The sequence below is a fragment of the Coregonus clupeaformis genome, chromosome 35 (assembly GCF_020615455.1).
Source record: "Coregonus clupeaformis isolate EN_2021a chromosome 35, ASM2061545v1, whole genome shotgun sequence".
NCBI classification, from domain to species: domain Eukaryota; kingdom Metazoa; phylum Chordata; class Actinopteri; order Salmoniformes; family Salmonidae; genus Coregonus; species Coregonus clupeaformis.
In genome coordinates, this window is record NC_059226.1 from 33,756,440 (window position 1) to 33,782,455 (window position 26,016).

At 42.0% G+C, this 26,016-nt stretch overlaps 2 protein-coding genes and 1 long non-coding RNA gene across 4 annotated transcripts; all 3 read left to right on the forward strand.

Moving 5' to 3' along the window:
• The first annotated feature begins 105 nt into the window (after positions 1 to 105).
• Positions 106 to 7,050, forward strand: LOC123482641 (Golgi apparatus membrane protein TVP23 homolog B-like). Of its 2 annotated transcripts, none has more exons than XM_045211044.1 (7): positions 106 to 235; positions 915 to 1,000; positions 1,215 to 1,359; positions 1,619 to 1,708; positions 3,717 to 3,842; positions 6,315 to 6,443; positions 6,661 to 7,050. In XM_045211044.1, exons 1-7 carry the CDS (start codon positions 227 to 229, stop codon positions 6,682 to 6,684), a joined length of 609 nt encoding a protein of 202 aa, XP_045066979.1. In that variant the 5' UTR covers positions 106 to 226; the 3' UTR covers positions 6,685 to 7,050. The 2 variants fall into 2 exon arrangements, with proteins under 2 accessions (XP_045066979.1, XP_045066978.1); XM_045211043.1 differs by lacking the exon at positions 106 to 235 and adding an exon at positions 433 to 501.
• An 87-nt stretch (positions 7,051 to 7,137) lies between these two features.
• On the forward strand, positions 7,138 to 14,472 carry LOC123482573 (exocyst complex component 7-like). The gene is made up of 8 exons (XM_045210713.1): positions 7,138 to 7,365; positions 9,659 to 9,724; positions 10,029 to 10,213; positions 10,585 to 10,686; positions 12,499 to 12,599; positions 12,960 to 13,106; positions 13,482 to 13,624; positions 14,290 to 14,472. Exons 1-8 carry the CDS (start codon positions 7,306 to 7,308, stop codon positions 14,470 to 14,472), a joined length of 987 nt encoding a protein of 328 aa, XP_045066648.1. The 5' UTR covers positions 7,138 to 7,305.
• Positions 14,473 to 16,461: 1,989 nt separating this feature from the next.
• On the forward strand, positions 16,462 to 18,092 carry LOC123482646. The gene is made up of 3 exons (XR_006657815.1): positions 16,462 to 16,504; positions 17,450 to 17,570; positions 18,056 to 18,092. It is a non-coding gene; the product is annotated as an uncharacterized LOC123482646 (long non-coding RNA).
• Positions 18,093 to 26,016: the final 7,924 nt, after the last annotated feature.

The window sequence follows — 26,016 nt, forward strand, 5'->3', positions numbered from 1 at the left end:
AGACACACCCACCAAACGGGAGCAAACCTTTTGATACAGTCATTGGCTTAAACATACTTCAAAGTCTGTTCAAGAACGTTTTGCAGAAACGTGTCGTTCAGTACAAACCGTTCTGCAACGTAGCAAACGTTCAAGCGAATTGAACGCACCTCTGATTTAAGGGTCGGTGTGGCCGCTATACATATCGGTGGCGGATTCCCTTACTTGGAGGTGAGACGCTTTGCAGATGATCAAGGTGGGTATGAAATGAAACCATTCAAAATGAATTACCTGAAAATTATCAGCCAAATCACCAAGCAGTAAATTATGTTCAAGTTGAGGTAAAGATATCGCCAGTAATATTTTTTATAAATTAACCTATACCATTTTTGATATCACATTTCACATCACATTGTAATCAGGCAACTTATTTAGCCACACATGAGTGGGGTCCTTCACACAAGCATGTTTGTTGTTTACCTACACGTCATCCGGAAGTGAGTGTCAAAGATGATGAGACTGGTGAGATCTTCATATTTTCAAACAAATAAGTTGTTTTATATATTTAATTATTGATGACACTATGCCTGGTAACGCTTTACTGTTCAAGTTGCTCTCGTGGCGTTTTTCGTAGCTAACGATAGGCTCACAGAAGTTGGGCAACACAAAGTTAGCTAACTAGCTAACAGCTAGCTAGCTTGCTAACTTACTGCACTTTTGTTCTTTTAGCTAGCTAGCTACGTTTTATGCAATTACTTTAATAGATACAACTTTGTAAGGTTTTAAACCGAACTATTTAGCTAGAATACACAAATTACCCCAAAGCCATCTAGTTAGTGTCACTCACTATCATGTCAGTTAGTTAGATGTACAGTAGTACCTATCTAGCCTCATAAAAATGAGCCTTGCTTGACAGCTCATTTCTTACTTGAAAGGATTCACAGGAGGCAGATGCTCCACTCTTTGGTGACGACGATGATGATGCCCCCACCGCCGTCAGACAGAAGAAATCAGAAATCAAGTCAGTTTTGGAAGTTGATTCACTATTGATGAGGAGTAACAGAACAAACTGATATGTTCATTTCAACCCGTATCAGCTATTCTGATCTACAAGAGAGGTTGTTTTGCTGTAAATGTGAACTCTTCCTCGTGTGTGTGTGTGTGTGTGTGTGTGTGTGTGTGTGTGTGTGTGTGTGTGTGTGTGTGTGTGTGTTCAAAACCTGCTCTTGTTTTAGGCATCCCCTGGCCACGTTCTTCCACCTCTTCTTTCGCACCAGTGCCATCCTAGTCTACCTACTGTGTGAAATCCTGAGCAGTAGTTTCATCGTCTGCATGGTCACCATCATCCTCCTCCTTTCATGTGACTTCTGGACAGTCAAGGTGGGTTGTCACAGTTTGATGTGGTACAACTTAATTAGGCTATACCCTTTTCACACTAACATGCTGGCTGGATATTTCCTTTTCACATTGTCCTTTCCAGCATGTTTCCAGCAACTATGTTGGATGTGTAACCAGGCCAGACTAGCCCAGCACAGCTCGACGGAGTAGTGTGAAAAGGGTAAAAGTTGCCTTTAGTTTTTTATTCTGTGTGTGTTTATAGGTCCAGTTGGTGAGTAATCCTATTGTGTTTCTTTCTCAGAATGTGTCTGGCAGGTTGATGGTGGGCCTCAGGTGGTGGAACCAGGTGGATGAGGATGGACAGAGTCACTGGGTGTTTGAGTCCAGACCAGTACGGTTGCACTATAGTTCATGACTGGAGTTGTAGTTGTGCCTGTCTATTAGATTAGTTTAGTTTAGTTCTAGTTGATTCATTCACACACAAAGACAAGTGAAAAACAAACAGTGCAGATAAACAAGGTAAAAAGATGTGCAGGTGAGGTTGGAAATCCAAGAGGGCTTATATGAAAATCACACACAAAAAAAGATATATATATACACATACACAGTGAGGGGAAAAAAGTATTTGATCCCCTGCTGATTTTGTACGTTTGCCCACTGACAAAGAAATGATCAGTCTATAATTTTAATGGTAGGGTTATTTGAACAGTGAGAGACAGAATAACAACAACAAAAATCCAGAAAAATGCATGTAAAAAATGTTATAAATTGATTTGCATTTTAATGAGGGAAATAAGTATTTGACCCCCTCTCAATCAGAAAGATTTCTGGCTCCCAAGTGTCTTTTTATACAGGTGACGAGCTGAGATTAGGAGCACACTCTTAAAGGGAGTGCTCCTAATCTCAGCTTGTTACCTGTATAAAAGACACCTGTTCCACAGAAGCAATCAATAAATCAGATTCCAAACTCTCCACCATGGCCAAGACCAAAGAGCTCTCCAAGGATGTCAGGGACAAGATTGTAGACCTACACAAGGCTGGAATGGGCTACAAGACCATCGCCAAGCAGCTTGGTGAGAAGGTGACAACAGTTGGTGCGATTATTCGCAAATGGAAGAAACACAAAATAACTGTCAATCTCCCTCGGCCTGGGGCTCCATGCAAGATCTCACCTCGTGGAGTTGCAACATTTCATGAGAACGGTGAGGAATCAGCCCATAACTACACGGGAGGATCTTGTCAATGATCTCAAGGCAGCTGGGACCATAGTCACCAAGAAAACAATTGGTAACACACTATGCCGTGAAGGACTGAAATCCTGCAGCGCCCGCAAGGTCCCCCTGCTCAAGAAAGCACAGGCCCGTCTGAAGTTTGCCAATGAACATCTGAATGATTCAGAGGAGAACTGGGTGAAAGTGTTGTGGTCAGATGAGACCAAAATTGAGCTCTTTGGCATCAACTCAACTCGCCGTGTTTGGAGGAGGAGGAATGCTGCCTATGACCCCAAGAACACCATCCCCACCGTCAACATGCATCGGAAAGGGATTTTGGGGGGATAAACTACTCGAAGTTAAGCTGAGCTACAGAGGACCACATGGAGGTGGAAACATTATGCTTTGGGGGGGGGGGGTTTCTGCTAAGGGGACAGGACAACTTCACCACATCAAAGGGACGATGGACGGGCCATGTACCGTCAAATCTTGGGTGAGAACCTCCATCCCTCAGCCAGGGCATTAAAAATGGGTCGTGGATGGGTATTCCAGCATGACAATGACCGAAAACACACAGCCAAGGCAACAAAGGAGTGGCTCAAGACGAAGCACATTAAGGTCCTGGAGTGGCCTAGCCAGTCTCCAGACCTTAATCCCATAGAAAATCTGTGGAGGGAGCTGAAGGTTCGAGTTGCCAAACGTCAGCCTCGAAACCTTAATGACTTGGAAAAGATCTGCAAAGAGGAGTGGGACAAAATCCCTCCTGAGATGTGTGCAAACCTGGTGGCCAACTACAAGAAACGTCTGACCTCTGTGATTGCCAACAAGGGTTTTGCCACCAAGTACTAAGTCATGTTTTGCAGAGGGGTCAAATACTTATTTCCCTCATTTAAAATGCAAATCAATTTATAACATTTTTTACATGTTTTTCTGGATTTTTTGTTGTTGTTATTCTGTCTCTCACTGTTCAAATAAACCTACCATTAAAATTATAGACTGATCATGTCTTTGTCAGTGGGCAAACGTATAAAATCAGCAGGGAGTCAAATACTTTTTTCCCTCACTGTGTATATATATATATCAGATTGTTCAATTAAACAAAGCACAAAGTCTATGACTCAAAGAATTGCAACAACTAAGACATCTGTAGAACATAAACATGTGCTTATTTTTCCCCTCTCTCTGTAGGCAACCAGTAGAAAAGTTCCGACCAACTCTGAATCACGGATCTTCTGGCTGGGTCTGATTGTGTGTCCTGTCCTCTGGGGCATCTTTGTGTTCAGTACTCTCTTCTCCTTCAAGTTTAAGTGGCTGGTGGGTTCAGTGCCTTTCCTTCCTCCATTTGAATTTAGACATCTCTAATTTCCAACTGCATAATTTATATTTCAAACCTAGTATGAAACTAGCTATATGATTTGACCTTAAACAGACACATGCATTGTTTGGGTTCTCAAAGAAACATACCGCATTAGCATCGAACAGCCCCCGCGATATGCAACTTTTCAGGGAAGTCAGGAACCAATATACACAATCAGTTAGGAAGGCAAAGGCTAGCTTTTTCAAACAGAAATGTGCATCCTGTAGCACTAACTCCAAAATGTTTTGGGACACTGTAAAGTCCATGGAGAATAAGAGCACCTCTCAGCTACCCACTGCACTGAGGCTAGGAAACACTGTCACCACCGATAATCTACAATAATCGAGAATTTCAATAAGCATTTTGCTACGGCTGGCCATGCTTTCCACCTGGCTACCCCTACCCCAGCCACCAGCTCTTCACCCTCCATTGCAACTTGCCCATGCCCCCCCCCCGCTTCTCCTTCACCCAAATTCAGATAGCTGATGTCCTGAAAGAGCTGCTTAATCTGGACCCCTATAAATCAGCTGGGCTAGACAATCTGGACCCTTTCTTTCTAAAATTAGCTGCCGAAATTGTCGCAACCCCTATTACTAGCCTGATCAACCTCTCTTTCGTATCGTCTGAGATCCCCAGAGATTGGAAAGCTGCCGCGGTCATCCCCCTCTTCAAAGGGGGTGACACTCTAGATCCAAACTGTTACAGACATATATCCATCCTGCCCTGCCTTTCGAAAGTATTTGAAAGCCAAGTTAACAAACAGATCACCGACCATTTCGAATCCCACCGTACCTTCTCCGCCATTGCAATCTGGTTTCCGAGCTGGTCATGGGTGCACCTCAGCCACGCTCAAGGTCCTAAACGATATAATAACCGCGATCGATAAAAGACAGTACTGTGCAGCCGTCTTCATCGACCTGGCCAAGGCTTTTGACTCTATCAATCACTGCATTCTTATTGGCAGACTAAATAGCCTTGGTTTCTCAAATGACTGCCTCGCCTGGTTCACCAACTACTTCTTAGATAGCGTTCAATGTGTCAAATCGGAGGGCCTGTTGTCTGGACCTCTGGCAGTCTCTATTGGGGGGCCACAGGGTTCAATTCTCGGGCCGACTCTATTCTATGTGTATATCAATGATGTTGCTCTTGCTGCTGGTGACGCTCGGATCCACCTCTACGCAGACGACACCATTTTGTATACATCTGGCCCTTCATTGGACACTGTGTTAACAAACCTCCAAACGAGCTTCAATGCCATACAACACTCCTTCCGTTGCCTCCAACTGCTCTTAAATGCTAGTAAAACTAAATGCACGCTCTTCAATCGAACGCTGCTTGCGCCCGCCCGCCCGACTAGTATCACTACTCTCGGCGGGTCTGACTTAGAATATGTGGACAACTACAAATACCTAGGTGTCTGGTTAGACCGTAAACTCTCCTTCCAGACTCACATTAAGCATCTCCAATCCAAAGTTAAATCTAGAATCGGCTTCCTATTTTCCAACATAGCCTCCTTCACTCATGCTGCTAAACATGCCCTCGTAAAACTGACTATCCTACCGATCCTTGACTTCGGCGATGTAATTTACAAAATAGCTTCCAACACTCTACTCAGCAAATTGGATGTATTCTATCACAGTGCCATCCATTTTGTCACCAAAGCCCCATATACTACCCACCACTGTGACCTGTACGCTCTCGTTGGTTGGCCCTCACTACATATTCGTCGCCAAACCCACTGGCTCCAGGTCATCTATAAATCACTTCTAGGCAAATCCCCGCTTTGTCTTAGATCATTGGTCACCATAGCAACACCCACCCGTAGTATGCGCTCCAGCATGTATATCTCACTGGTCATCCCCAAAGCCAACACCTCCTTTGGCCGCCATTCCTTCCAGTTCTCTGCTGCAAATGACTGGAACGAACTGCAAAAATCTCTGAAGCTGGAGACACTTATCTCCCTCACTATATTTAAGCATCAGTTGTCAGAGCAGTTTACCGATCACTGCACCTGTACACAGCCCATCTGTAATTAGCCCACCCAACTACCTCATCCCCATATTGTTATTTACATTGTTATTTATTTTGCTCATTTGCACCCCAGTATCTCTATTTGCACATCATCTTCTACACGTCTATCACTCCAGTGTTAATACTAAATTGTAATTATTTTGCACTATGGCCTATTTATTGCCTTACCTCCATAACGTACTACATTTGCACACACTGTATATAGATTTTCTATTGTGTTATTGACTGTATGTTTTGTTTATTCCATATGTAACTCTGTTGTTTTTATTGCACTGCTTTGCTTTATCTTGGCCAGGTCGCAGTTGTAAATGAGAACTTGTTCTCAACTGGCTTACCTGGTTAAATAAAGGTACAAAAAATCACAACGCATTGCATTTTTATGTCATGTCCTCTTGCAGGCAGTGGTGATCATGGGTGTGGCCTTGCAGTGGGCCAACCTGTACGGATATGTGCGATGCAAAGTAGGCGGGAAGACCAACTTGAGGAGCATGGCAACCAACTACCTTGGCAACCAGTTCTTCAAACAGGTATATAGTTCTCATATAAAAACAGATCATATTAGACATTTCAGCTCATAGGTAGCAATTTGGAGGATAATAAACATCACATTTTTCATTTTGACTACAATTGTATTTCCCATTTGAGATTGGGTTCAGTTGCAACATGGACTATTTTGTCTGTGATAATATAGTAATATGATAGTTCTGCCATCTAAACCTTCATATGTTTGTGTTCTTTTTATAGGCAATGGCCAAACAGGGACCCTAGAGGTGGACGTGCAGAGAGAAGAAACATTAGCATTGCTGCTAATGTCATATTTTATGTTATCAAGAGGATCTTGCCTTGCTTTAACTGAGGCATAGGCTACTGTTATTTTTCTTAATTCCTGTTGAGCAGGTGGAAGGCATCTCTCTATTCTGAGGGCACAGGGTTGTTTCCTACAGAGTCCTACAAACTGTGTAGTTTCAAACTAAGATACTACTAGGTTTCTTTGTATGTTGGTTTAATTTGTTTTCCTGCTAAATATTCAAACACAGCCTTGTTAATGATTGAAAACTGCTGATTGTAATATAAGACTTTTGTAAATATTATATTTACATTACATTTATGGGTGAATTAAGAAAAAAAAACGTTTCAAGTGAGTTGTTTTAATATCAGGCAAAGAAATTACACAGTGGACACTGAATGCAGCCAAGCCAATGGAATTCCTCCTTGGAAGTTTGGCGCGAAGACGCTCAAGCCACGTGACCAACCGTCAACAAACCAACCCTTTCATCTGTGGTTCAGTTGGCTAACTAATTTACTTGGCGGGGGTGAACAGTCTTACAAATGCTTGACAATAAAATAGTGAAGTTATACCTAATAAGATAAGGGATAATTGTTAACAGAATGACTGCGACAGAAGAAACATCTTTGTGGAGAGAGAAACTTGGGGAGAAGATCAAACAAGTAGGCTCGCTGGCTAGTTGCAGTAGCTAGCGTTAGCAATTCAATTTAACATCAATAAGCTAGGACTGACGTTAGCAGCTGTAGCTTTTTGCTAGTAACAAGCCTGGATTAGGGTGTCAATCAGACCACAAAATGGCTAGTGAACACTTCACACTTCTGTCCTAATATTATATGACATTGCTAGATAAGAGTAGTAGACTTACTGTTAACATTTTGATTATTTGAGATGTCACTGTAGCCTCTTTAAATGGGACAATATTAGTAGCTGTAGGAAGAGCTAGCCAAGTTAGCTTAAGCCAGTCCTTCTCAAATTTTGGGGCGCGCCCCCCTGGGGGGGCTCGGAGCGATGCCAGGGGGGGGCGCGTGTGACCCCGGGGAACATGCTTTTTTTTTGCTGCAGGGAATAGTATTTTTTTGCACGGAACAAGAGCACACAGCACAGAGCAGGAGATATGAAGTGCAGATAACAAACCCTTAAGAGACACCATGGAAAAATATTTAACAGGGATGAAAAGAAAGGCGGAGATGAGACAAACGTAAGTCTCCCGAAAGCTAAGACAAGGAAATATGACGAAGCGTATGTAGCGCTTGGCTTCACTGCGACTACGGTGGGAGACGAGGAAAGACCGGTATGTTTACTGTCTAAAAATGTTGGCAGCGGACAGCATGAAGCCAAATAAATTAAGGCGTCACTTAAAGACATTACACCCCAATCACGCTGATACACCCCAATCACCAGACCACTAAAAACAAGAGTCTTCTCTGCTATCTGTAAGGAGGTGGGAGCTGAACATGAAGCTGTGCTGTTTCACAGTGAAGCAAGGTGGCTGTCACGAGGAAAAGTCTTGTCCCGAGTTTTTGAGCTCAGAGAGCAGATAAGAATGTTTTCGGAGCAGGAGCACAAGTATGACCTCGCAGAAAAATGTAGTGATGAGAACTTCCTGGCAAAACTGGCCTACCCGAGTGACATATTTGGAAAGCTAAATGAACTAAATCTACAGCTTCAAGGGAAAGATAAACACCTCAGGTCACAGACAAGATCAGCTCTTTCACTCGAACGCTTGCAATGTGGGACAGGCGACTTGATGAAGGAAATACTGATTCATTCGAGAACCTGCATGAATTTGTTGACACTACTGACTATGATGCCACCTCAGTGATTCCATATATTAAGGAGCATATTTCATCACTGATGGGATTCTTTAAAAAGTACTTCCCCTGAAAACAGTTCCCAATATGACTGGGTGAGAGATCCTTTCAATGCACCAGCTCCAACTGGTTTCAGCTCTGCAGAGGAGGACCAGTTCATTGATATGACGTCTGACTCCACATTGAGACTGAGGTTCACATCACAGACACTGAGTGAATTCTGGCTGAGTGTAGAGAGGCAGTATCCACTCTTAGGGCAGAGGGCCATGGGCATTCTTCTTCCTTTTGCAACATCTTATCTTTGTGAGATTGGCTTCTCTGCTGTTGCTGCACTGAAGACCAAGTACAGGTCCCAGCTAAACATTGAGCAGGAGCTGAGAGTTGCAGTATCATGCTTGGCCCCGTGTAGCTCAGTTGGTAGAGCATGGCGCTTGCAACGCCAGGGTTGTGTGTTCGTTTCCCACGGGGTGCCAGTATGAAAATGTATGCACCCACTAACTGTAAGTCGCTCTGGATAAGAGCGTCTGCTAAATGACTAAAATGTAAATGTAATGCTTCAAACCCCGCTTCGAAAAGCTGTGCACTGCAAAATGTGCTCATTGTAGCCATTAATCCTGACTTCCTCATTTTTATAAAAAAAATCAGCACAAATTGTTTTATTCATTTTTGTTTTATAGGTCAAAGTGTTTCATATATTGTGCTCCTGAGTTAATGTTGCTGATCAATTTGAATTTATTATTATTTATTGATTATATTTAATTTTGTTTTTCAGTATCAAATGGTCAAATTTTTTTTACAGTTTAAATAAGGTTAGAATTTTTGATTTTATTTCAGGCAAATTGATTAACTTTAAGTATTTTCTGTTACAGACTAAAAACAATGTTAATAAAGTTATTCTTTGTTGTAAGTTGATCTATATTACTTTATTTTTAATTTTTTTGTTTTCTTTAATGTTAATAAGGATACAATGTTATGCAGAGGTGTACTTATAACAATTTTATAGACAAATGATACTATTTACAGTCGCGGCGGAGAGTTGGGGGGCGCGAAATGTTTACTTCTTCCTAGGGGGGGCGTAACAGAAAATAATTGAGAAGCACTGGCTTAAGCTAACAAGCTAGCTACTATCCGTTTTATTATCAAGGATCAAGATCTGCTGACATTCGTTAGTGACACCCTCAAAATAAGTGATCAGCTGACTAAAGGCATGGTAAGCTAAATCTGAAAGCAAAGCAACCTTGAATCCTCATACATAAGCTAGCTAGCTAGCTACCTACCTAATTTGTGTCCAACTTCACAGCTATTAATCCAATCAGAACTGAGTACCACACCTCAAATGTTCTATTACTTGAGTTCCTGCACCTCTTACAGAATATGATTAGCTAAAAAGTATTGCTGAGTTCATGTATTGGATTGCAAATAAAGTAGAGTTCAAATGCCATGTCTTTTTAAGATAGCTACAGTTCTATGCAAGCTTGACATGAGACAGTGTAGCTAAAGTTTTGGTGTCCAAGGTGTCCATTCTCTCATCGTTCGAGGGCCGTCTGGAGCACCTGGAGAACTCGGCCATTCCCATGCATGACAGCACACAGAACCTACTGCAGCTGAAGGGGACAATGCAGAATACATTATTCTACCTGGACGATGCCATCAGCCATTACCAAGCCGTCCGAGACACAGACAAGGTCATCATACAGGGGTGAGAGTAAGGAGCATGATGACACACACAAGCCCCATATTTGACCTTGTTTACCCTATTCACAATACTGGGCGGAGTTGGCCTGCACTGGCCTGGTTAGGTTACACTTAGTTGCTGGAATTACACTGGAAAAGTACAATGTACAAAGAAATGATCCAAGCCAGCACAGTTCGTTTTGGGAAGGCACGATAGAGTGAAAAGAGTACTACTGACGTTCTCTGATGTTTATTGTGAATAGAGGTTCAGTATGGGTCAAGGGAGAAGGAGAGGGAGAATAGTCCTATTTGTGTCAAATACATGACTGATCAAATGATAATTTTAGAATGAAATACATTATATTTTTCTGTATGTACATGTGTTTCTTTGCAAAGGCCTGCAGGAAGACTGTCTGACTATCTAGCATGTGTTCACCGACTCAAAAAAGCAGAGGAGTACTTTCAACAGGAAGACCCGGACGGGCCTGAGCTGAATATGCATGTCTTTCTCTTACCATCTGTCCTTCAATCAAGTCAGATTCTCTTTGTAGAAGTATGAATACTATCAAACATTTGGACAAGAGAATAGAGAGTGATGCTTTGCTTCAGTGAAAGGGTGCTCATTAGTCACAAGATACCTTATTTTACTAGAAGAGATGATCCCTATTAAATCACTATAGTCAATATCCAATAACTGTTAGATTTCAATCACTATAGTCCAATAACTGTTAGATCCTCCAATTTGAACGTACAGCACACACTGAGTGTACAAAACAGTATGAACACCTGCTCTGTCCATGACAGACTGACCAGATAAAAGCTGCGATCCCTTATTGATGTCACTTGTTAAATCCACTTCAATCAGTGTAGATGAAGGGGAGGAGACAGGTTAAGGAAGGATTTTTAAGCCTTGAGACAATCGATATATGGATTGTGTATGTGTGCCATTCAGAGGGTAAATGGGCAAGACAATATTTAAGTGCCTTTGAACAGGGTATGGTAGTAAACCAAGGTTGGGTTCAATTTCAGGAAGTCCCCTGAAATTCCAATTCCAATTCTCTTCAATGCTTTTCAATTAGGAATATTTGGAATAGGAACTGAAATTTGGTTTACATTCTGAATTGACTGGGTTTGAAATGGAATTGACCCCAACACTAATCGTTTTTGCAGAGATGCCGTTTAGAGAGTGCCAAGTCACAGCTGGAGTCCGTGTTCCAAGTCCTGTCAAAATCCTCGATGTCCTGGCCAAAAAGTCACTGAATGGGTCTGCAGGTGGGGTGGAGGAGGTAGAACTAGGCTTCAGGACATCATCTCCATCTCCACCTGGCTGATAGGTAAAGTAGTGATACTGCCTGTTCACCTGTAGTCTGTCTCTGTCACTAACAGGAGGAGGTCCCTACTCTCAGCATTGTTGTCCATGCTGTAAACCAGGGTTGGGGTCAATTCCATTTAAATTTCAGTAAATTCTGGAAGTACACTGAAATTCTAATTCACTTCAATGCTTTTCAATGAGGAAAATGTGGATTTGGAATTGGAATTTGTTTTTTTCTGAATTGACTCTTAACCCTGGTGTAAAGTTAAACCACATAATTCAGTGGAGTCTTGGGTCATGTTCTTTAGGGGCGGCAGGTAGCTTAGTGGTTAAGAACGTTGTGCCATTAACCGAAAGGTCGCTGGTTCTAATCCCCAAGCCGACTAGGTGAAAAATCAACAACAACATTTTGAAACGTGTCTAATAAGACGTTGCAAATATGTGTTCTACATTGCTTGCACCCTACTGAGCCAAACCCTGATGTTAAAGGCAGAGTGCAGCAAATGCTTATGATGTCAAGGTGAGCATGCTAATGATGTCAGTGTTAATCCAGGTGAGGATGCAGCTCTGACAACTAAGAGAAGAGTCTCTGCCAGCAAGTTCAAAACACGGTCACTGGAAAGAAACCCATCGCACCACTCTCTTGGAAAACTGGAGCCCAGCAGCTTTTTCACCAAGAAGTCCTACTGCTCCAAACTCAAAACGCAGTCTCTAGGCAGAAAGCCATCACTAGAGAAAAAGACATCAACGGACTCTCTTGGAAAACTGAAAGCAAACAGCTTGTTCACCAAGATGCTCGGCCTGAAGTCATTCGGTAAATTCAAAACGCAGTCCCTAGACAGAAAGCCATCACTAGACAAGAATCCATCGCTAGACTCCCTTGGAAAACTGGAATCCAGTAGTTTTTTCACTAAGGTATCCACCTCGAAGCCATGCAGCACACTGACAATTCCTGATATTAGGCACCCATCTTTGGAGTCCATCCCATTTCTGTCTAGAGACTCCACCTCCCATACCTTCCCATCCTGCAAACCCAAGCCCCCAGCTTCCACCTCCTACATCCTGCCATACTTCAGACCCAAGCCCAGCTCAGCCTTTGGTAAGTTAAACGCAGCCTAGGTGGCATCTCTTCTATTGGTAGGGTGGAGGTGTATGTTCGTCAATTAGTTTTCTTAAATATAGGTAACTGAACTGACGTTTTGGTAAGGGCGATGACCCTCCCACAAGTCCTCTCTGGGGGGTTTCCCTGTCCCTGCACAATTATCCTTCACTTCATTTTATGATATATCTGTTGTATCTGTTTCTTTATGTGCAAAACATTTTTATAGGGCTATTGTATCTGTAACACGGCTATGTCTGGCACAGCGTACCTAGGATTTGAACCTGCGTCCCAACAGCACACCCTTTGCTCCATTGATCAGTGGCCATGGTGATCAATCACGCTGTTATTGTTCTACAGATATCAAGGCCCACTACGCCAAGGTGCGCTCCAATCAGTTGGACTGCTCTATGAAGGGTTTGAAGGACCACAAGAGTAGGAACCTCCTCTACCCAGTGCTGCAGAGCAAGCACGTATATTCTGCCATCAAGAAGAACAAGAAAACAGGTCAAGAAAACCCACCTTGCACAGCACCTTCATGATGGTTATAGACACAGTTACAGGGGATGCTTTTCTGTTTGCACATTTTTTGTGAACATATTAATAAGCATGCCATAGATCCAGGTTTCCCTAAAAAAAAGAACCCTAGATTCCTTATTTCAAAGTACTTCCTGGTTAAATAAAGGACTCCTTATATCAAGGTACTTCCTGTTTAAATAAAGGATTCCTAATATCAAGGTACTTCCTGGTTAAATAAAGGACTCCTTATAGCAAGGTACTTCCTGGTTAAATATAGGTTTCATTAAACTATAGATAGATGAGATAATATGTTAATGATATTTCCATGGCATTCACCCGTTCACTCCTGTCTTGTGTCACTAGGGAGGGACAGCATATTAAACATTAAGATTGAAACCTACATCGCCTGCATCACAGCCTTCTTGTCCCTGGCCAAGAGTGAATACACCATGGTGTCCAAAGTCTTCTCTCTGAACTGCACCAATACCTTTGAAACGCTCATCCAGGTCAGAAGTGAACGATATTAAAATGTAATGAATAGAATATTACAACTTTATTGTCAATGTCTACACAATGTGGACATTTGCTTTTGGCTATTATAAGGCTTCACAGTGGCCAGATGATACACAAAACAAATAAAGATTTAATATCGGGAGCTCTTCATAATGGAGATCATTACAGCTATATAACCATCATGGTTACATATACACATGGTTATACATCGTACACAACCGGGGTGATGTGGATTTATTTGTACTCCCTGGCTGTAAGGTATCTTGATTCTAGTTTTAGACCAATGACGTCGTTATGTACATGTTATGTACATGGTGTTATGTACATGTTATGTACATGGTGTCATGGTGTTATGTACATGTTATGTACATGGTGTTATGTACATGTTATGTACATGGTTTTATTTACATGGTGTTATGTACATGTTATGTACATGGTGTCATGGTGTTATGTACATATTATGTACATGGTGTAATGTATGTGACTTTGCACTTTTTTTCCTTGTTTATTGGGTTTTTTAATGGTCTTGAGAATGATGTGCTCATGAGGGTGTTTAATGTCTGTTTTTATGTGGTGAAGCAGAAGACACATTTCCACATTGCGTGGACAATAAAGTTGTTCTAATTCTAATTTGTAATTGTAATCTTTTTTCCTTCAGGTGGCTCTGAACCAGCTGATCCAGAGTGGGGAGAACATCGTGTCCTCTGTCAGACGAGCCTGTTCACATCACGACTACACAGCCCTCGTCGTCATGTTACCTGTCCTGGGCCGTCTCCTGGAGGAGGACAAAGAGTTTAACACATTACTAAAGGTGCCATATAATACTGAGAGGACAGTTTGAAGTTGAGCTTTCTCTCTATTGTTGTGTGCTCAGGGGGTGTCATGGTTAGGGGGGTCATGGTCGGGGGGTCATGGTCAGGGGGGTCAGGGTTGGGGTCATGGTCAGGGGGGTCAGGGTTGGGGTCAGGGGGTGTCATGGTCAGGGTCAGGGTCAGGGTTGTGGTAAATTCTATTTCAATTCTAGTCGATTCAGAAAGTAAACCAAATTCCAATTCCAAACTTTCCTCCTTGAAAAGCATTGAAGAGAATTTGAATTTCAGTGTACTTCCTGAATTGTCTGGAATTGAAAATGTAATTGAGCCCAACCCTGCAGTATACTGAGGGAAATGTATGATTATGCCTCACTGTGATGTCATGTTTCATACTGCGTGTCAGTGCACAACAAGAGGCACCTTGGCCAAGGTCTCCAAACTCATTACATCTATGAAGACCCTGGCAGCCAGAGCACTGGAGGATTTTGCTGTCCATGTCAAGGTACAACATTCTAACCATTCAAAGATTGTTTTAGTTGGAAGGACTTTGAAATATAAAACATTTAATCATCCAGCAAGGGAACCTCTGACTGGATTGTTGTAATAATATTATTTAATCAGACAGACAACCGGGTGAGTTTCCCAAAATGCTTCATAGCATTGAGATCATTTTTCGGCCATGATTGTGTACATTCCTATGATGTAAAATGATCTGGAAGCTTTGAGAAACTCAACCAAACTGTAATTTTCCCCTTTCTCTCACAGAGCAACCCTGACAGAGAGAGTATGTCCAAGGATGGAACGGTTCATGAATTCAACAGCAATGTAACAACTCTCTTCTCTGTTATTACATGTCCATCAGTTTCCAGTCAATAAGTGAATCAGTAATGCTGATGTGCTTATTGAGATTTGTGTAAGGACAATAGTGGTTTTGTTCCAGAGGGTGTTTGTGTTTCCTTATATTGTAGTATCATGGGATACTAGACAGTTGTCAGTTTCTCACTAAATGTATAATAAAGTATATATATTTTTTCTCCCATTTGAACTGACCTAACTAAAGATGTCAATTATGTTAATTGTTCTCTTACTGTCTCCAGACCATTCTATTCCTGCAGCAGTTGCTGTCCTTTGCAGATGCTGTTCGGTCCATCCTGTATCCTCATGATGTAGACAGTGACACAGTAACTATGGAGGTGTCCAGTAGTGTTCAGGTGGACGTTCAACATGACACTGGTACGGAGTTTTTCTCTTTGTTTATTAGTGAGTTTTCTGTTACAAAACTAGATGCTTATTAGATGGTTGTTTTTTCCCTATTGAGAGAAGATGTGCAGTGTAGATATAAAACAGTTTTCTTCACCAGATGCAGATGAATCAGAAGAACAGCCATCAGACAGTCAGTTCTTCTGATTCATCTGCATCTGGTGAAGAAAACTGTTTTATATCTACACTGCACATCTTCTCTCAATAACCCCTACCTGTCCCAGACCTGCTGTTTTCAACTCTTAATGATCGGCTATGAAAAGCCAACTGAGAGACCTGAGCCCTAGGACCATACGTCGGGACTACCGGCCGTGGTGACTCCTTGCTGTCCCCAGTCCGCCTGGCCTTGCTGCTATTCCAGTTTCAACTGTTCTGCCTGCGGTTATGGAACCCCTACCTGTCCCAGACCTGCTGTTTTCAACTCTTAATGATCGGCTATGAAAAGCCAACTGAGATTTATTCCTGATTATTATTTGACCATGCTTGTCACTTATGAACATTTTTGAACATCTTGGCATGGTTCTGTTATAATCTCCACCCGGCACAGCCAGAAGAGGACTGGCCACCCCTCATAGCCTGGTTCCTCTCTAGGTTTCTTCCTAGGTTTTGGCCTTTCTAGGGAGTTTTTCCTAGCCACCGTGCTTCTACACCTGCATTACTAGCTGTTTGGGGTTTTAGGCTGGGTTTCTGTAAAGCACTTCGAGATATTAGCTGATGTAAGAAGGGCTATATAAAATAAAATTGATTGATTGATTGAGTCCAAGGGGAATGATAGTCAGAGAGCACTGAGTCCTTACGTCTGTGAGTGTTCAACATGGCTGTGTCTAATATCCAGAATTACACCTTTGACAAGGGCAAGACGCCGAGCCGTTGGGTCTTAAGGCGCCAGCATGCTTCAGTTCGGCTGGTGGCTAGCCGAAGTCGGCTAGGCGAACTTAACGAGTGTGCTCGCATACTCCCTTAAAAGACCTTCGCTTGAAAAACAAGAAAAAGCTGCAATAGTACTGTTTGTCCATTTTGAGACGCCGTAGCCAGTTTACACTTCCTCAAAATAGTCAGAATTAATCTAAGATAACTCAAGAAATCTGTCATTAATTTTGATGTTTTTGCCGAGGAGATCTTAGTCGTGCAACTTTACATCTAACTAGGATGTTTGGGGCAGCAGTGTTTCTCAATGAAAACATGTGAATGAAAACGAGTTGTCTCATTGAATGACAACAAAGACTACTGTTGACCAATCACAGACGAAGGGGCGTAGACTTCAGCTACCGACTTCGGCTACCGACTTCGTCTTGCCTCAAGAAAAAGATGTGTCCCTGAACAACCGGAAAAAAACTTACCAAAGTCCAAAACGAACAGAAACGTCACAAAATGTTGACATAATATATGCACAAACTCTTCCGAACTGTTTCGGCTGGGAAGCATGCGGACGCCTTTAGGCTAAGACAATATGCTGGTTTCTGGCTTTTTGCTCCAAAGAAAGTAAATTAACTACTATTATAAACTGAGTAGTTTAGATACTGGAGGTCCCAATCTACTTTCAACTCTGATAATGAATCAGAATCAGCCACAGGTGGTGTTTAGTTCAAGTGTCTTGACTGCCCCATTGTGGTGGCTATGTGGTTTTACATGAGATGCCTTGACTGCCCCATTGTGGTGGCTATGTGGTTTTACATGAGATGCCTTGACTGCCCCATTGTGGTGGCTATGTGGTTTTACATGAGGTTTATGATTTCCCTTCTCCAGGTAAAGTGCTGGAGCATCTCCAGTACAACCTACAGAGTAAGGCCAAGGTGTACGAGGACCACGCTCTCGGGGCCATATTCCTCCTCAACAACTACAACTACATCCTCAAGTCAATGAAGAAGTAGGCCCTCTCTTTGTTCATTTCAAAAGTGTGTGTTATCTTTAATATACAGTGTGGATAAACCATTGCTTGAGTCTGGCATTAGGGCCTGGCACATTAATGAACAGGGTCATGTTCATTGGGCAACAATTGGATGAAAACGCTCAAACGGAACGGAGGGACCACCTGGACTTTAGAAATAAGAAACGCAAATGTTCTTTTTCAGTTACAAAACATTTAAAAACGTTTTCCGTGGCGTGCCCTAATGAATACGACTTCAGTCATGCAGTTTTCCAACACTGTTCCAGAACAGTCCTGAATTATGAGAAATCTTTATTTGTGACATTAGAGATCCCTAAGGTTGGAATATTAACTAGGCCTACACAACATAATGATCACTCCAAGTGGGCTACACTTTGACTTTCCATGTACTTTAGTTCAGGGTTGTAAGTGAATTTGTCACAGCTCACAGGGAGACTAGATATGACAGGGAAATCTACCTGCAGGTCATCTCTGTTTGAAGTGGTTAAAACCAGCGGCAGTGTCACGGATTCTGCCGAGGCTGCTCCTCCTCCTTGCTCGGGCAGGCTTCGGCGTTCGTCGTCCCCGGAGTACTAGCTACTGCCGATCGATGTTTCGGTGTTTGTCTTGTTTTGTCTTGAGTAGTTACACCTGTTGTCTATTATGTTTGATTGTTTAGCCTATAATTTCCCTTGTCTCACGTTTGGTATTTGTGTGTTATTGTTTTATGTCTAGTCGATGTTCGGCCTTGCTGTTATTCCATATTTCGTATATGGTGTTTTTCCCTCCAGTTGCGGAGGTGTTTGTTTTGTACTTTACATTTAGTAAAGTAGTCTGCCTGAATCTCTGTGTCCTGCGTCTGACTTCACTCGCCGCGTACACATCACTCCCTGACAGGCAGGGATCCAGAGGTTGAGTACGGGGAACTGATTGAGCAACAGAGGCAGGCGTACCAGCACAGGTGAGGGACCAGGCATCCAGAGGAGGATACAGTTACATATCGGGATATTATCTTTGACGATATATCGTATTGTTTTGACAATATGGCAATATTATTTTTGCGCTAGTTTGCTGTGCCTGCACCAAAACTCTAGTGTTTTTCCTTCATAGCTTGTTCTCCATCTTCATTTTAAATAGGGCGGAAATTTATTAGGGAGACAATTTGTTTTCAGCACTTTTTTATTTCCATGACTAATCAAAACTAGTATTCTCATGGCTCTCTCGTCTCTCTGCAGCAGACGTATTGGGAGCAATATGTTTGGAACATCGAATCGCAATAAAATCACAGTATCAAATAGCCATACATATAAAATCGTGAGAATCGCAATACATATCGTATTGGTACCTAAGTATCGTGGTATCGTATCGTGAGGTCCCTGGCAATTCCCAGCCCTAATCAGTACCATATGACATCTCTACACAACAACCCTTATTCATACTCAAAAACAGAATGATCACAAACGTCTAAACCCAACATGTCAGCTTAGGGCTCGTATTTATGGGGCACCATTTGTAACATGCTATGTTTATGGACACAAAATATTGTAATATTTGCATTTTCTGTTACAAAACAGTGCCCCCATATGTGATAACATGACGGTACATGGCTGTCCACAATCTTTTTTCTATGACCTTTGACCTCGCATCGTCCAGAGCTTCAACGAGGGCCTGGAGGAACTGTATAAGGCTCAGAAGGTGTGGGCCATCCCAGACAGAGAGCAGCGCCAGGCCATCTGTCAGGCCCAGAGAGAGATGGTGTCCAAGGCCTACACATCCTTTCTGCTGAGGGGAGTCATGGCATATCACAGAGCTTATTACTGGAGACTGCTGCTGAATTCAGAAATCAACCCCTGTTCCCTATTCCCTAGCCCTTACTCCCTAGACCCTATTCCCTAGCCCTTACTCCCTGGACCCTATTCCCTAGCCCTTACTCCCTAGACCCTATTCCCTAGCTCTTACTCCCTAGACCCTATTCCCTAGCTCTTACTCCCTAGACCCTATTCCCTAGCTCTTACTCCCTAGACCCTATTCCCTAGCCCTTACTCCCTAGACCCTATTCCCTAACTCTTACTCCCTAGACCCTATTCCCTAGCCCTTATTACCTAGCCCCTATTCCCTAGCCCTTACTCCCTAGACCCTATTCCCTAGCCCTTATTACCTAGACCCTATTCCCTAGCTCTTACTCCCTAAACCCTATTCCCTAGCTCTTACTCCCTAGACCCTATTACCTAGCTCTTACTCCCTATTCCCTATTCCCTAGCTCTTACTCCCTAGACCCTATTCCCTAGCCCTTACTCCCTAGACCCTATTCCCTAGCTCTTACTCCCTAGACCCTATTCCCTAGCCCTTATTACCTAGCCCCTATTCCCTAGCCCTTACTCCCTAGACCCTATTCCCTAGCCCTTATTACCTAGACCCTATTCCCTAGCTCTTACTCCCTAAACCCTATTCCCTAGCTCTTACTCCCTAGACCCTATTCCCTAGCTCTTACTCCCTAGACCCTATTCCCTAGCTCTTACTCCCTATTCCCTATTCCCTAGCTCTTACTCCCTAGACCCTATTCCCTAGCCCTTACTCCCTAGACCCTATTCCCTAGCTCTTACTCCCTAGACCCTATTCCCTAGCCCTTATTACCTAGCCCCTATTCCCTAGCCCTTACTCCCTAGACCCTATTCCCTAGCCCTTATTACCTAGACCCTATTCCCTAGCTCTTACTCCCTAAACCCTATTCCCTAGCTCTTACTCCCTAGACCCTATTACCTAGCTCTTACTCCCTATTCCCTATTCCCTAGCTCTTACTCCCTAGAGCCTATTCCCTAGCCCTTACTCCCTAGACCCTATTCCCTAGCTCTTACTCCCTAGACCCTATTCCCTAGCCCTTATTACCTAGCCCCTATTCCCTAGCCCTTATTACCTAGACCCTATTCCCTAGCTCTTACTCCCTAAACCCTATTCCCTAGCTCTTACTCCCTAGACCCTATTACCTAGCTCTTACTCCCTAGACCCTATTCCCTAGCCCTTACTCCCTAGACCCTATTCCCTAGCTCTTACTCCCTAGACCCTATTCCCTAGCCCTTATTACCTAGCCCCTATTCCCTAACTCTTACTCCCTAGACGCTATTCCCTAGCCCTTATTCCCTAGCCCATACCCCCTACTCCCCAACCACTCCTGTAGATCTGAGTGGATTGGATGGATACAATCATTATGGTAATACCTTCATCTAGCCTTCTGATTGGCTGAGTGAAAATGTTTTCATATTGCTTCTACCTATCCAATACTCTCAGATCTGCAAGGGTGGCTAGGGAATAGGGGCTAGGGGGTCCATTTGGAATTCAGCACACGTTAGGTGGTTGAATAAGTGATGCTTTTCAAATACTGTAGATGAAACTGGGGTGTACCATGTATGTTTGGTCTCTATGTACGAGACGTGTTCTTTTTATTCAGCACAATTCAATAGTGATTTGCAATAAGAATTTCATACAAAACGCTGGTACAGTGATATTCCTTTATTATGGTCATTTACCTGTACACAGATGTGACAATGCTGATTTCTCCAAACACCCTGAGAGATACCACAAATACAGCCCAGCACAGGTGGAGGAGATGATCGTGAGACTATTTGATATCTCAGCCTGAGGTTGAGAACCTGCTTAGTTAGGTGATAATGTAAGGCCTTCACACTGCCTCTATAGGAAATAACACACTGTTGATTTGTTTCCACACTACTAATACTACAGCTACAGTCTCCATTACATGTATTCATTAGAGTTCTATGACTCTATGCTGGGGGATTATAGCACTTCAGTCCCCTTTACATGTATTCATTAGAGTTCTAATTGCTAAATGTATTATTCCACATATGACTGGCTAGTTTTAAATATGTTTAAATAAATATTTTTGCAGAAAATGACATACCCAAATCTAACTGCCTGTAGCTCAGGACCTGAAGCAAGGATGTGCATATTCTTGATATCATTTGAAAGGAAACACTTTTTTTTTTGCATCATCTTTGAAATGCAAGAAAAAGGCCAGACAGTGATGTAGGATTCTATATGTAATTTAGATGTTGTCCACTAGATGGCATCAGGGTGTGCAACGTTTCAGACTGATCCAGTGAAGAATTACATCACTACACAATATGTTGTATCAAGTCTGCTAGGAGTTTTCCCAAATGTGCCGAATTGGTTTTCAAGTACATAACCATAGAGAACATACACAAATGCTATGGTAATACAAAATTTAAGTTTGCACACTCCCAGGAATGTCATACATGATGGATCATTAGCTTCCCTACAGAAAATACACTAATCGTCACACATCTAGATGGCTGAGCGGGGTGGGTGTGGAACCAGAGGTCAAACTGTAGAACCCAGTTCCTACATTTGAATATAAAAATTTAGTTTTCAAAAAAAACGACACTACATTTTATCTCTGGGACCCTCAGGGTGACAAATCAGAGCAAGATTACTGAATTAAGTACATTATTTACCTTCAGAGGTGAATGTACCAAACCAGTTGCCGTGATAAATGTGTTTTGTTGTTGTGCACTATCCTCAAACAATAGCATGGTATTTTATAGCTGTAATAACTGCTGTAAATCGGACACTGCAGTTAGATTAACAAGAATTTAAGCTTTCTGCCCATATAAGACATGTCTATGTCCCGGAAAGTTGTCTGTTGTTTACAACACTATTCTAGTCACATATCGAGCTGCAACCGCCCTGTATAAGGGACACCGATCCCGTGGAGGTTAAAGCCCTACTGAAGAATACACACATCTATTTATTTTACCCAGAAACTCAAAAAAACTTTTTGTTAGTGCTTGCACATTTTCTGAAGACCCAAATAGACCAATATTTCTTGAAATATGGTTGTTAAAAGCGAATAAAGAATTTATGACCAGAAATCTAATTGGTCGATCTCACATCGAGAACCAAAGGAGAAATGTAAAATGACGACTGTATAAACAATGAGGATGGTGAGATAGATACAGAAACAGATCAAGTCCACTTTGTTGGCAAAGCGATGGTGTCTAGCTTTTCTCTGGTCTTGTGCTGCCATTTTGTTGAGAAACTTTACCACCTTCTGGAGGGGTGAATTCTTCTCTTCCTCTGAGGCTTTCAGTTTGATGACAGTAATATCAGGCCTGGATTCTAGACAAAGTAAATCAGATAAAAAAAAGGACAACATAATTAAAATAACATAATTTAATAAAGAGGTAAAAATTATGGACATTTTTGTAAAAACCATTCAGGACATAGATCAAACATCAAATGGAGTAGCTGGCCAGACCAGCGTACACACGAGACAAATGATGGTAACAAGAAAATATGATGGGAAAGATGTCAACTGCAAGCTTTAACTGCAGCTAAAGGGTAAGAATGAAAAGGTTGTGCATCAATAAAATACAACTTGACTAGTTTATGGTGATTTAGATTTTTTTAAATGGGGTACCCAGTAAAACTGGTTGTAATAACGTCATTATGACATCATGGTCAGGTTATAAATGGTTGTATAAGGACGTTTTGTTAACTTCTTCTTTGGCAACCAGAAAAATATATCTTGCTCTGTGGGTAACTGAGATGACAGAAGAATAAAAAAGTTTACCCTCTTCATTGTCTGTGTCTTTAAGCGGTGAGTCTTTGGACTTGGAGCGGCTGCAGGGCCGGAGAGTGCCACACATAGCCAGATGTGTGAGCACCATAGACTGCAACATGCTCAACACCAGGATGACCAAACAGAAACAGAAGTGCTTTCCTATGGAGTACAACAAGAGAGAGAGATGTGTGAGTGTTATATGGTGGCAGAGAGGTGCTGTACACATTAAACCGAAGTCAGTGTGCTGCTAACAGTATAGCTTCCTTTACTGTCCCTGTAACATACTGGGCTAGAAATAGTGATCCTCTGCTCACAAAGGATCACTAGGATCACTGTTGCTGTTCAGGATCACTGCTCGCAAACACACGTGACCGTCCTCCTTGACAATGTACCAAACAATTGAGCTATAGAAATTTGATAGCTCCCTTGGCGACATTTCAAGCTAGCTGTGAAAAAAGCCTATGGCACGTTCTTAACTCTGTTACATAATGCTGTTCCACGCAGAATACTCACTGATGATGGGGCTGCACTGGCCTCCTCCAGGCAGAAGGTCCTTGAGGATGATGAGGAACATGATGAAGCTGAGAACCAGTTTAACCTTGAATGAGATACGCTCGCCCCCTCCCAGCGGCAGGGCAAAGCTCACCACATCAGCCACAATGATCAGTATACTGGGCAGGACCAGGGACAGAAACGGGGTTTCGGACCGCATTTTCAGTGACACCTGTGAAGACAGATTGGTAGGCCAGACTGAAATAATTCGTTTTTTTTCTCTCGAGTTCTTGCATCTAAACGTAGCATTTGTTTAAAATTGAAAGGGAAGAGCGTTACACTCCAAAATCAGACTTTGTCAGAACTCAAAAGAAGCCTAATGTCAATGAGTCCACATGCTTCACCATCGGTTGTGCAGATCCAACTATTCCATAACCCCAAATGAATGGGAAAAGATACATACTGTAAATCTGGAAATTACATAGTGCTCATCTTTTCCATTAATTTGGGATCTAAACAATAGATAGCCTGGGATGTGTATTTATGGATCTATGCAATAGATAGCCTGGGATGTGTATTTATCTCAACGGAACACTACTTATGAAAGGTATGAAAACATCAGATACATTTTTATTTAAGTACATTGTATTTTTTTGTTGTTGTAAATGTTGTTTAAGCTCTGCCCTTACAAATAGGAAGAGTAAAGTATCTTTACATGTCCCACAAAACAAAACTAATGAAATCACCTGGAGCACTCACTAACCCATAGATAGTTGTGATCATCTGCCTCCTTTAGCAGTGAGTTCCATGTTCTCGGTAAGCCAATCCCTGCGGTTTGCGCTAGTCTTGCTCACAGCCCCAAAGTTCAGGAACATACCACATCCTAGAAAGGCAGATATTTTATACTAGTTCACTCACTCAAAGATCATACCATAGCTTAATACAACAAATCATTTGTTTTAAGGGTGTAAAGATATACTTTTTTTGTTCGGTTCATTTTCTTGATATTTGACTCTCTTGTTTTGGTTTTATCTTGGTTCTCAGGAGAGGATGTAAAAAACGATCACATCAATAAATAAAAAAACGTTTTAAAAAATTGAAATGATAAAAAAATAAAGATGTGAACATTTTGATCCCTACTCCAGTGGTGGTCGCCTACTGTAACAAATATTTCAAATATTTCAGAGCCACTTTGGTGAAACAACGTCACTGCTTAATCCATAAGAAGCTGTTTGATTTATTCTGGCAGGCATATCCAAACAAAACGTCTTTGTTTGGTAGCGTGTGGTCTCCGAGAGAAGTGCCACATTATTTGCAAAATACAATGTAAAAGAAAAAAGTGTCCAAATCACCTTTAAGTAACAAACTAAATATGGAGTTGATTTGCAGGATTGCCCCAATCACTCCCATTGACTTTGTTTTGGTTAGCAGTGGCTAAAGTTAGCTGAAGTTTGTAGTTAAACTGAACCACAGATTACACTTTCTCATAGCCCATATACTACTTTCAGGGTGAGGAACCATCTAACATCAAGTTGTAAAATTCTGAACTTCCCCTTCAATGCTAGGCTAAAGCTTACGGGAGTAATCAAATAATAAGAATATGGGAGATTTCTAGAGTGTTCTTGCTTTCAGCATACACACTAATAAAACACTGACTCCTCTCATCCTGTCTCATACTGCACAGAACACAGTTGGGCTACTTTCAGGGTGAGGAACCATCTAACATCAAGTTGTAAAATTCTGAACTTCCACTTCAATGCTAGGCTAAAGCTTACGGGAGTAATCAAATAATAAGAATATGGGAGATTTCTAGAGTGTTCTTGCTTTCAGCATACATACTAATAAAACACTGACTCCTCTCATCCTGTCTCATACTGCACAGAACACAGTTTTTGTCTTTCATTTTATAACAGCCCAGGTCTCACGTCTATCGTCATGCAATACTGCTAAAACCATTTAACCCCGCATTTGTCTCTTTCACGCTACTGCCTTGAACTATACAACACATTAAAACTTGCATTTGTTATGTTGTTTATATAATTCTTATTCGTGCTTAACTTATGAATTTACCTTATTTAATTTGGGAGATAAATTAGGCCTAAAGAGTGTCTATCTTTATTATAATTTACAAAGGATGGTATAATGGTAGTTTTTTCCCTCCTGAAAACCGAGCCAAAAATCAAGGACTGAACCAAATAAAAATGTTTGTGAACCATTACACCCCTAATATTCACTGTGTCCAGCCCACTAACCAGCACCAAAAGACACCCAAAGGCCAATTGGGTCTGCAGCATGCTACACCGGCCCAAACACGCCTCTGTTAACACAAACCTGGAGGGGACGGAGTGTCAGGTA

Bases quoted from the DNA above. Each gene is read 5' to 3' on its own strand.
- LOC123482573 (XM_045210713.1), top strand. From the start codon at position 7,306: ATGACTGCGACAGAAGAAACATCTTTGTGGAGAGAGAAACTTGGGGAG. The intron at 10,687-12,498 runs GCATGTCTTTCT...ATTTCTGTCTAG, and splicing joins GACGGGCCTGAGCTGAATAT to AGACTCCACCTCCCATACCT. The intron at 13,107-13,481 runs GTCAAGAAAACC...TTGTGTCACTAG, and splicing joins CAAGAAGAACAAGAAAACAG to GGAGGGACAGCATATTAAAC.
- LOC123482641 (XM_045211043.1), top strand. The intron at 1,001-1,214 runs GTCAGTTTTGGA...CTCTTGTTTTAG, and splicing joins CAGAAGAAATCAGAAATCAA to GCATCCCCTGGCCACGTTCT. The intron at 3,843-6,314 runs GTGGGTTCAGTG...GTCCTCTTGCAG, and splicing joins CCTTCAAGTTTAAGTGGCTG to GCAGTGGTGATCATGGGTGT.